Source organism: Leptodactylus fuscus, chromosome 3 (assembly GCF_031893055.1).
Source record: "Leptodactylus fuscus isolate aLepFus1 chromosome 3, aLepFus1.hap2, whole genome shotgun sequence".
NCBI lineage: Eukaryota > Metazoa > Chordata > Amphibia > Anura > Leptodactylidae > Leptodactylus > Leptodactylus fuscus.
In genome coordinates, this window is record NC_134267.1 from 245,293,053 (window position 1) to 245,304,865 (window position 11,813).

The window sequence follows — 11,813 nt, forward strand, 5'->3', positions numbered from 1 at the left end:
AGTGATCAAAGCAATAACATTTTCCAAAAATGGTAGAACTACAAAGTACACCCGGTCCCGCAAAAAAAGACGCCCTATACATCCCCGTACACGCACGTATAAAAAAGTTACGGCTGTCGGAATATGGCGACTTTTCAAAAAATAATTTTTTAACACAGTTTTGGATTTTTTTTAAGGGGTCAAAATGTAAATAAAACCATATAAATTTGGTATCCCTGGAATCGTCATGAAACACAGAATACAGGGGACATGTCATTTTGGTTGCACAGTGAACGCCGTAAAACCAAAGCCCGTAAGAAAGTCGCAGAAATGCATTTTTTCTTGAAATCCACCCCATTCTGAATTTTTTTCCTGCTTCCCAGTACATTATATAGAATAAATAATGGCGGCATCAGGAAGAAAAATTTGTCCCAGAAAAATTAAGACCTCATATGGCTCTGGGAGCGGAGAAATAAAAAAGTGATGGGGTTTAGAAGGAGGGGAGTCAAAAACGAAAATCAAAAAATGCCATCGGCGGGAAGGGGTTAACTTCAAATACTTCTGTCCCAAAGTCACTATGTAAAGTTTCTCACAACACTGTATATATAGCAGCTCATATACAAAGTAACTGCAACACAAAAGTCTCACGGATTCTCTGAATTACAGCAACAACAAGATACAAAGTTACATTTCATATCCCATCCCTTATACACAGTACGAAAACCTTACCCGCGCCTGTATATACTCACTGCTACAATCACCGCAGACCAAGTCGCGCGTACCAGCTAGTATTATATAAAGGTGAAAGTTTGTGTATTTGGATGTTTGTTCCTCAATCACAGCCAAACGGCTGAATGGATTTTTGGGTAATTTCACATAGACCTACATATTGGCCATGAAGGAAAGATAGGCTACTTTAAATGTGGGTCACTCACCCGAAATCGCCACCTCGCCCCTCAAAAGTTCACTCCAGCTCCGCTGTAGGAACAGGCATAACCCCAGCGCAGGTCTTTCAACGCACCTCTTATTGGTGCATGGCGGAGTGTGGGCGGGCTATGGAGCCAGCGCAGCGGCACCATAAGTTGGCGTCGAAATGTGGGCGGGCCGATTAAGCAAGGACACATGAGTAACATGTTGGAATAGCCTTAAAAAAGTCTATTCTTCTTCTATGTTTCGTTGGCTTATCCACACTGCCATTCCTTAGGAATCCCGGTTTTTGTCGGTATGCAAATGAGTTCTCTTGCAGCACTGGGGTCGGGCCCAGCACTCAAATAGCACTGGAGGCATCTTCAATGCTGCTAGAGAACTCTCTCCAGCGCTGCCTCCATCTTCATCAGCAGGGTCCTCTTTTTCCGGCGGTGACTTGTAACTTCTACGCCTTGGGCTTTGGACAGAGCAGACTGTGCAAGTCCACAGGCCACGAGAAAATGGCCACTTGCACAGTATTGTAAGTGGCATTTTCTTGTGGCCTGTGGGCATGTGCAGTCTGCTCTGCCCGAGGCCTAGAAGTCTGAAACCTGAGCCGAAAGAAGAGGATGAAGAGACCGTTGCTGACGAAGATGGAGGTGGCGCTGGAGAGATTTCTCTTGTTGCATTGGAGATGCCCCCAGTGCTGCGAGAGAACTCATTTGCATACCGACAAAAACTGGGATTTCTATGGAACGGCAGTGCGGAGAAGACAACGAGAGGTAGTAGAAGAATAGACTTTCTTAAGGTTATTCCAACGTGTTACTCAGAAAAAAAATTTGTTTGAAAGCTAGGATCCCTTTTAAAACGCTCTTTGAATTTCAAACTGGATCTACACTGTATGGCCTCTCGGTGTCCCCCCTTATGGTGTCTCAGGAGGGGAATTGACAGCTCTAATCCTTCCTGCTAAATTTTCTTCAGAAAAAACTGCCTAGACAACGGCCTTAGCCCTTCTCCTTTGAGGGTGCAGACAGCCACATAATCTACATGTCTTGGTCCTCAGCTATCTCAGGATCCCCAGCACAATTAGGACAACCTCTTATTCCACAGTGCGATTATCTCATCCTCCATTTGAACCACTTGAAGACGTCGATTTTAACTTCTTTTACCTCAAGGGCTCCTTCTTCCAAGGAAGTGACCTTCAGGTCTTATCGCCTGTTCAGCACTGTATTAGTCTCTTTTCCGATGTAGTTCATATTAGAGGCCTTCCATGGTTTTATCCGAATGTTCCCTCCTCCAACATAAACCAGGTCTTACCTCGCCCTGTTTTTTTTTTTTTCCTGATCCTTCGTCTGTAGAAGAATTTAGACTCCATTCCCTAAACCTCGGCAGATACTTAGCCAGGTAGGTCTTCAGGAAGTCGGAAATCTTTCAGATTGTTTTATTTCTGGTAGGAATAAGGGCCTGAAGGCCTCACAATCTACCTTAGCCGTGTGGTTTTAGGAAGCCATTGAGTTTAGTCTCCCAAGGTTTGGGTCCTCCCGCGTCACACATTCTGTTTCCACGAGAGAAGTTTTATCTCCTTAGAGCAGATTTGTAGGGCAGTTTCTTGCCGCACTTTTGTTAATCATTACAGATTGAATTTTCCGAGGTCGGAGTCCACAGACTTTGGATGGTTGATGCTGATGTTCTTCATGAGGGCCGTCCCTAAAGGTTCTCCTGGCGCTCTCCCCATCATTGTGCTGCTGGTAGGACTAAAGACAGAACAACAATATAAAGCAACACTCTTTATTCATACAGTATAAAAGGGAAAGGAGATGGATCAGACCAGAATCTCCAACAACCCGACTGCAAACATTCATTATAGGAGAAGGAAATGTCACGAGTCATTAAGGCGATGACCTGAAATCGGATCCAGGATCTCCAGAGTTGGTATAAACGAACATTGTTGGCTACATTCACACTCAGCAGATTTGTCAGAAATTTCTACATCTGCTAAATCTGCTCCTTACATCTGAATGAGGTTACCCCTGCAGCACATATGACATAAAACTGCTGTGTGTGAATAATCCCTTAGGCTGAGATCACACGCTGTGGAAAAACTGCATTTTTGGCTCAGAAAAAAAACAAACAGCGAAATCTGCAACAAAATCAAGCATTACTTTTGTAGTATTTGGCTTCAGACCTAGACAGGATCTAGGACCGTGATGGCGAACCTATGGCACGGGTATCAGAGGTGGTACTCAGAGCCCTCTCTGTGGCACAGATCATACTGTGTGGTGGCCATTGTGGAGCAAATTGTACTGTGTGGGGGCCACTGTGGAGCAGATTGGACTGTGTTGTGGCCACTGTGGAGCAGATTGGACTGTGTGGGGCAGATTGTCCTGTGTGTGGTCTACTATGAAGCAGATTGTACTGTGTGGGTCCACTGTGGGGCAGATTGTCCTGTGTGGTCTACTATGAAGCAGATTGTACTGTGTTGTGGCCACTGTGGAGCAAATTGTCCTGTGTGGGGCCACTGTAGAGCAAATTGTCCTGTGTGTGGTCTACTATGAAGCAGATTGGACTGTGTGGGGGCACTGTGAAGCAGATTGGACTGTGTGGGGCAGATTGTCCTGTGTGTGGTCTACTATGAAGCAGATTGGATTGTGTGGGGCCACTGTGGGGCAGATTGTACTGACTGGGGACTATTTATATCACACAGTATCAGTTGTATAGCAGACGTGTGATATTATTATACTGTAGGTCACAATAACATTGCATGATCACTATAAAACAGGTTTCTATAATGGAAAGCTCTGTAAAGCCCCATTCACACGACTGTATTTTGCGGGTCCATAATTGTCCGCACTTGTGGATCTGCACAGTATTAAGGTTACATTGACGTGTTGGTACTTTGCAATCATTTAGTGGGTTTTGGGTTGCAGTTCGGGCACTCGGTCTCTATAAGGTTTGCCATCACTGATCTCAGAGGATTGTGTCTTATTTTAGCCTCAGACATTTGCTTCGCACAATGCTGATGAAATATGTGGTATTACCAGGTCTAGATCCAGAGCGCTCCAAGGACCTCACAAAGGTTATGGACACCTAAGAGTCCGGAAAGGGAAGGTGGACAAGCAATTGGAGACCAATTATCCCATCGTCTAGAAAACCAAGTGAATGTCCCAAGTAAGCGTTAGCAAGCTCAAGAGCAGAATGTAAGATGCTGAGAGAAGAGTCAATGTAACCACAATGAGAAGATGTGACAGACACAACGGTGTACAAAGGTTAGAGCTCTGTACACATTAGGGGTTATTCATTCATCGTTAGGAGGTCTACTGGAGGCTCCCACCACCATTAATATCTACTGTCTGTAGTGTACAGCAGGTTTGTACCCACTATGTCCCCCATTTGGTATGGTTCGTGTTCACGCTTCAACTCCTGTACCGGGATCTGATCATTGCTATAGGGAACCGCCAGGTTGCTACCTCTAGAACTCCAAGTGTAGGGAACAGACTCAAATGGATCAAGAGACCAGTGCATAGCACCGAGGGATTGGACAAGAGAATAGTTGAGGCACTTACACCCCCTTGTCAATTAATTCATACATTTCCAATAGAAATAACAGAGGAACGGACAGAGACGCTCCAGAGTTGTTATTGGTAGAAGAGACGTCAGGAGAGCGGACAGATCCTCTGTAGTAACTCTGAATATTCCGATGTGGTGTTTTCGCTCGTAGACAACTCTTGCACGTTCCGAACAGGTTTATTCCTGCTGTGAATTCTATTAAGTTCCTTGTAAAATGTTTTCGGCTTCTCTCCAGTGTGACTTGTCTCATGTTTAATAAGATTTGATTTACGTGAAAAACACTTTCCACATTCAGGACATGAGTATGGCTTCTCTCCTGTGTGACTTTTCTCATGTGTCACGAGATGCGATTTCTGAATGAAACATTTGCCACATTCTGCACATGAATATGGCTTCTCTCCTGTGTGAATTCTCCTGTGCACATAAAGACTTGGTCGGTGAGTAAACTCTTTTCCACATACCCCACATTGATATTTTTTTCCCTCTTTCTGGCTGTTACTCGTAGTCACAATCTGTGGTTGGTCAGAAGGTTCCTGATGATTGGGGGGATTATATGATGAATCTGTACTGTGACGTCCTGGATGTACATTAGGGGTAATGAGGTTTTCTCCGGAGGAACGCTCCATCATATCTTCATCTGATAACATGACGTTTCCCTCAGAGATCGCACTGGGATTTTCTGTAAGGTTAAAAACAGAACTTATGATTTTCTTTTCACACAACTTTTTTGGAAACACACATGTATTTTTTGATGTAGTTGTTTTGGTCTGATCTTGGACAACCCCTTTAAGTTTAAAGGGATCCCATCATTAAAATCCCTTTTTTTCTAACACGTAGGTATACCCTTAAGAAAGGCTATTCTTCTCCTACCTTTAGATGTCTTCTCTGCACTGCCGTTCAGTAGATATTTCGTTTTCTATCTTTATGCAAATGAGTTCTCTCGCAGCATTGGGGACGGGCCCCAGAGCTCAAACAGTACTGGGGACGTCCTCAATGCTGCAAGAGAACTCTCCAGCGCCGCCTCCATCTTCTTCAGGAACCAGCCTCTACGTGTCGTCTTCCGGCCTGGATTTCAATCTTCTACGCATGTGCAATCGGTTCTGCCAGCAGGCCTCGGGCAGAGCCGACTGCACATGCCCAGAGGCCACAAGAAAATGGTTGCTTACTTACTGTGTAAACGGCCATTTTTTATGTGGTCGAGGGCATGCGCAGTCAGCTCTGCCCGAGGCCTAGAAGTTTGATCCCCAGCACCGGAAGACGACGCATAAAGAGGCCGTTCCTGAAGAAGATGGAGGCAGCGCCGAAGAGTTCTCTCACAGCACTGGGGTACTTGCGATGGGGTGCCGCTATGGTTTTTCCCGCAGCACTTGTTAGCTGCAGGATATCCTGTGGGGCCTTAGCCATGTCTTTTTTGCAGAGCCCTGGAGGTGCCAGTAATCTGGAAATTCCCAAGATGTGACCTAAGTTTGTAGGGGCAGTTTTAGGGTCTTTGCAAATGTTACATGGTGCCAAAAACATCCAACTAAATCTGCCGTCCAAAAGCCGCACAGCTCTCCTTCACATCTGTGTCCTGCTGTGTGCTCAAACTGCATGTATGTCACTTGTGTATCCAGGCTAACAGTCTGAATGTCATATGTGGTATACACTGATATTAGGGCACAGCCGAGCACAGAAGGGAGGGAGCACAGTTTGGTTTTTGGACGTCATGCCACATTTGCAGCGATGCCAGTAAAGTGGAATCCACAGACATGTCACTCCATTTTGGAAACTACTGAAGGGATTTAGCAGGCGGTGTAGCGAGCATTTTTAACCCTTGAGCATTGCATTAATTTAATTTCCAGAAATGAATGCGCAGCTGATTTTTCCAGAGATTCGCCATTTCAGTGCCTGATATGTTGTGCCCAACTTATGTCAAGCAGAGAGACACACTCCAAAAACTGGTAAGCGGGTATCCTGGACACAACAGCTTTTAGAGCCTTCATCTCTGATACAAGTAGGGTACAACCTATTATGCACTGAAATGACAGATTCCTGGAAAAATGGTCATTGTCACCTTCCACCATCAGCTGCGTATTCATTTCTGGATAATAAGTTATTGCAACACTTGGGGGTTAAAAATGCTCTCTGTACTTCTGGATAAATCCTTCAGGGGTGTAGATTCGAAAACGGGGTCACATTTTTTGTGGGAGAAGATCTACTTTCTATTGGTACCATTGTGGGTTATAAACGACTGGTTGATCACTATTTTTCCAAAAAATCTGAGACAAGATGGAAAGAATTGTGACTTCCAGCATTTTTATTCCTGTTTTTTTCCCGGACGTTTAGTGCGTGGGTTAATGAATGGTTTAGTTTTACTGTAATGTTTGTTACGGACATGGCAACACCAAATATGAGGTGTTTGATACGACTTTGTGCGTTTTTGTACTATATAAGGGAAAAAAGGGAATTTTCAAATAACCAGTAAACAAACAAACCAGAGTAAAGATGACTGCCAGGGCCGCAAACGGCGGGTAAAACACATATTAGAGCAACAGAAACAAAGTTGTAATACAAAACTGCAATAAGAATGCAAAAAGGAAACATTGACAAGAGACAAAGACAGGGAGACACAAGGAGGGAGGAGAGAAAGAGGAAGGAAGGGAATCAGAGACCGCGGGTAGCACATTACGAGTCCCGGGGTGCTCAAACCGCTCGAAACTTCTCAACTGTATTGTTTAGAGAAGCTGTGAGGTATTCCAAGCATCTAACATCTTTAATGTGAAAGGAAGGGAATCGGAGGTGGCTGGTAGACTTCCAATGGCCGGCTATAAGGGATTTAACTGCAGTACAGATATACAAAAATAAGATAGAGGGACGTTTGCTCAGGGAGCGAGGGGGGAGATTAAGGGGGTATACCATAGGGTCTAAAGGCATTATAAGGGAAAAAACATCAGTTATCCATAGTCTGGACCTCCAACCAAAATGGGCGAATCAGGGAGGAATCCCATAAGATGTGGAAAAGAGTTCCCGGGGCAGACAAAAACCTCCAGCAGGTAGGGGAAATTCTGGGATTTAAGGTATGGAGGAGGGCCGGAGTATGATACCAGTGAAGCAGAATTTTAAATTGGGTCTCACGGTAGGAAATATGGGTGGAACATTTATTTGGTAGAGAAATCTGCCTTCCTAGATCAGAGGACCAACGAGTCATATATCTGTGGATCAGGGGAGATCGTCCCTCCGGAGAGGATAACAGCCGGTAAATGTCTGAAATCAGACCTTTAGTAGAGATGCCCGCACGGCACAGCCTCTAAAAACCAGTGGGGACGGAGACCCATAGGCCCCCAAACATAGAAAATGTGCAATCTGTTGATAGTGGAAGCACTCTGAACCAGGCATGTCCAGGGAAGAGATTAAATAATCAAAGGGTCTGAGTTCCAAGCAAAAGGGGTCAATAAGGTCCGCTACATGGAACAAACCGAAACCACCCTAAGAGCGAACCATGTGAGACCCCAGCATCTCCGGGAGGAGCGGGTTGTACAGGAAAGACACCATGGAGGAGCAAGGTGAAGCAAGTGGGAACAACCTGCTACAAGTAGCCCAAATGGATCTAGTAAATTGGATGGGACCTAAGAGGGCGACAGTCGAAACTGGGGGGGAGCGAGACCATAGAAAGGAATTAGGGTGGATAGGGGCCAACCACAATTTTTCAATTTCAACCCACCTAGTAAATGCTCGTGAAGCAGCCCAAAAAGAGATGCAACGGAGGTGGACAGCCCAATAATAGTAAAGAAGGTTCAGAACCCTGAGACCTCCCTCAGTCTTACCCAGTATACTCGGGGGTCCGAAAAGACCTCCGAGAATAATGATAGCAGCGGTAGCAGCTGTCACCGGGCCCCTAATGTCCCGGGCCCTGTGGCAGCTGCCTCTGCTACCTCCGTGGTAGTTACGCCACTGATAGGAACCCAACCTTAAGAAACCTGTGACTTCTCCTTCTCCATTCATGACCCCGTACCTGTGGTAACACCTCCTGGAATCTCCTCCTCCACTTCCCTCTTACACAGGTGATGGCCCCTCATCCTCTCTTCTTCAGCCTCCGCTTTAATATCAGTCACATCTTCTCCCTGATTTCTGGCAATGGCTCCATCTGTAGGAAACACACAGTGATGGGATAGATTGCCATGTGATGAGGAGATGATGGGAGTCGTAGTATCTAGAGGAGAAAGTCTCCGCTCCTTACACTGCTGATCAGTCCAGTAATCCGTCTCCTCTTCTGCTTCTTCTTTAACCTCAACCTTAATATCCATCAGATCTTCACCCTAAACAGGGAAGAAACATCCGCCATGTTTGCCTTCAGTAGGTGATCCTGTGACTGGTTCGGCCCCATGGGACAGGTAGGTAACTACTCCGGAGAGACCCTTTATTACAAGTGCATGAACCCCTTCAGTTGCCAAAGGAGTCCCTGCATTCCAACACACAGCCCCTGAGATGCGCCACAAAGGGTTACTATAGTTCACTGGTCAATGACCTCTAGTAACCTCTACCATCTGATGTAATCCTGTAACAAATGATTTCCTGTGTGAGAGGAGAAGGTTCTGGACAAAGGAGAAGTGACAATACCTGTGTAGGTTTTTTTTTTTGTTTTATTCTTGTTTGTTTTTGTGGGGTGTTTTATCTCAGTAATAGATGTTTCAGTGCGGTTTGTATTTATGATATAACTACTGGTTAGTAATGTCTGTTGTCTGATTGAGGGGTTTAGTATTAGTCACTACTCTATCTCCTCATTATTATGCCACTACCCACCGCCACCAGGGGTACCAGGAAGAGCTGGGTACTATCCAGTATCCCCAAACCATGGGCCTTCCTACCGGGGTCATTCCAGGCTGTTCAGCTACAGAACAAAGTTTGCTAAACTACTTTGCCCCTGGATTATTCTCAGAAGAGTCTGCCCATAGCGAACTGCTTAAAGCACACGTGTCTGTATGAAGTATAGCTATAACATGCTGAGAAGGGGAATGTCTCATGAGAGATTTCTACTGCTACTGATACCGATGTATCGCTGAATCATGTAAGTATAAGTGACAGTATTCTGCAAGTGAGAGCCTGTTCTACAGCCTGCGCGAGACACGACTACATTATAGTTATATCCTTATCCATTACTATACGACAATGCAGTGAGGGGAGGCCTACAGCGCCATCTACCTGCTGACTGTCTGGTACATGTATGAGTGCAGGAGTGGTGAGCTCCACCCCCCTATATAGATGTGCCCAGGACTCAGCAGCGCCCCCTACCTGCTGACTGTCTGGTACATGTATGAGTGCAGGAGCGGTGAGCTCCACCCCCTATATAAATGTACCCCAGGACTCAGCAGCGCCATCTACCTGCTGACTGTCTGGTACATGTATGAGTACAGGAGCGGCGAGCTCCACCCCTCTATATAGATGTGCCCAGGACTCAGCAGCGCCATCTACCTGCTGACTGTCTGGTACATGTATGAGTACAGGAGCTCCACCCCCTATATAGATGTACCCCAGGACTCAGCAGCGCCATCTACCTGCTGACTGTCTGGGACATTCTCCTCCGGGCAGTCCTGGGAATACAGAGGACATCTCTCGGGGGGATTTCTCCTACTGGATCCATCTGTGGAGACACAAACACACAGTGACGGAATACATGAGCTGCTAGGGATCTGTTTATACATCAGACACTTCTAGGGTTACTTATGGGGTGACCCTAAATAACAATCTGCTACACCCCAAGATAATCCTCTCCACCCCACAAAGACCTCCCAGGCCTGGAGCTGCTGGTCATACAGAGACTTTTACTCCATCCTCGGGGAAATCCATTATCAGCTGGTGATAAAGACTCCAAAATAAGATGAAGATTTCTTCAATCATCGGGGCAGCAATAAGGGGGATCCCCGACCTCCCCAGCAGGTCCTAGAGGAGACTTACCCCAGACAGGGACCTCAAAAGACCCTGAAATGTAATAGGTATAGAGCCCCATGATGTGGAGGTCTCGGTCTCTCCTCCTCAGTCAGTCTCTTAGGGATGTAATAGGAAAAATGTACTGGCAGGGCACATTTGAGGATTGAGTGAAACCAAAAAAAATCTGCTGCAGGTTCATTATCAGTGCGGAGGTGCAAATAGTGGCGGGTGTTACTGTGGTCACTAACCCGCTGTGTCAGGGGAGCAACGCACAGAGAACTCAGACCCCAAATAACAGACATATAGTACCGTCATATCACTACACACACCGACAAATGACACAGATTATACAGGGCAGAATATATGTCTTGCTCTTGGATTACTCTGTATGAACAATGTCCTATGTAACACAACAGGTGGAGGAGAAGACAGTAATGGCATCCAAAGGGTGAACAAAGCCGATAGATACGTCTGTGTATGTACTGTGTATATAGTCTATACTAACCATGTGATGTCCGAGGGGGCCGGGGGTCTGTATATAATATATATATCTCCTCTTACCATGTGATGTCCGGGGGGGCCGGGGGTCTGTATATAATATATATATCTCCTCTTACCATGTGATGTCCGGGGGGGCCGGGGGTCTGTATATAATATATATATCTCCTCTTACCATGTGATGTCCGGGGGGGCCGGGGGTCTGTATATAATATATATATCTCCTCTTACCATGTGATGTCCGGGGGGGCCGGGGGTCTGTATATAATATATATATCTCCTCTTACCATGTGATGTCCGGGGGGGCCGGGGGTCTGTATATAATATATATATCTCCTCTTACCATGTGATGTCCGGGGGGGCCGGGGGTCTGTATATAATATATATATCTCCTCTTACCATGTGATGTCCGGGGGGGCCGGGGGTCTGTATATAATATATATATCTCTTCTTACCATGTGATGTCCGGGGGGGCCGGGGGTCTGTATATAATATATATATATCTCCTCTTACCATGTGATGTCCGGGGGGGCCGGGGGTCTGTATATAATATATATATCTCTTCTTACCATGTGATGTCCGGGGGGCCGGGGGTCTGTATATAATATATATATCTCCTCTTACCATGTGATGTCTGGGGGGGCCGGGGGTCTGTATATAATATATATATCTCCTCTTACCATGTGATGTCCGGGGGGGCCGGGGGTCTGTATATAATATATATATCTCCTCTTACCATGTGATGTCTGGGGGGGCCGGGGGTCTGTATATAATATATATATATCTCCTCTTACCATGTGATGTCCGGGGGGGCCGGGGGTCTGTATATAATATATATATCTCCTCTTACCATGTGATGTCCGGGGGGGCCGGGGGGCTGTATATAATATATATATCTCTTCTTACCATGTGATGTCCGGGGGGGGGCCGGGGGTCTGTATATAATATATATATCTCTT

The 11,813-nt window shown here is 45.9% G+C and overlaps 2 protein-coding genes across 2 annotated transcripts in view; one reads left to right on the plus strand and one right to left on the minus strand.

The window, feature by feature from the left end:
• The window catches only part of LOC142198393 (uncharacterized), a 600,588-nt gene that overhangs the window by 408,073 nt on the left and 180,702 nt on the right, over positions 1-11,813 (minus strand). Inside the window, exons 11-12 of the mRNA XM_075269419.1 lie at positions 9,984-10,069; positions 8,669-8,747 (exon numbers count right to left, since the gene is read on the minus strand). Of these exons, the coding sequence (XP_075125520.1) occupies positions 8,669-8,747; positions 9,984-10,069 (165 nt within the window). The remainder of the gene's footprint in view (positions 1-8,668; positions 8,748-9,983; positions 10,070-11,813) is intronic.
• Positions 1-11,813, plus strand: part of LOC142198391 (uncharacterized) — a 617,468-nt gene that overhangs the window by 292,924 nt on the left and 312,731 nt on the right. The gene's annotated exons all lie outside the window — the stretch shown is intronic.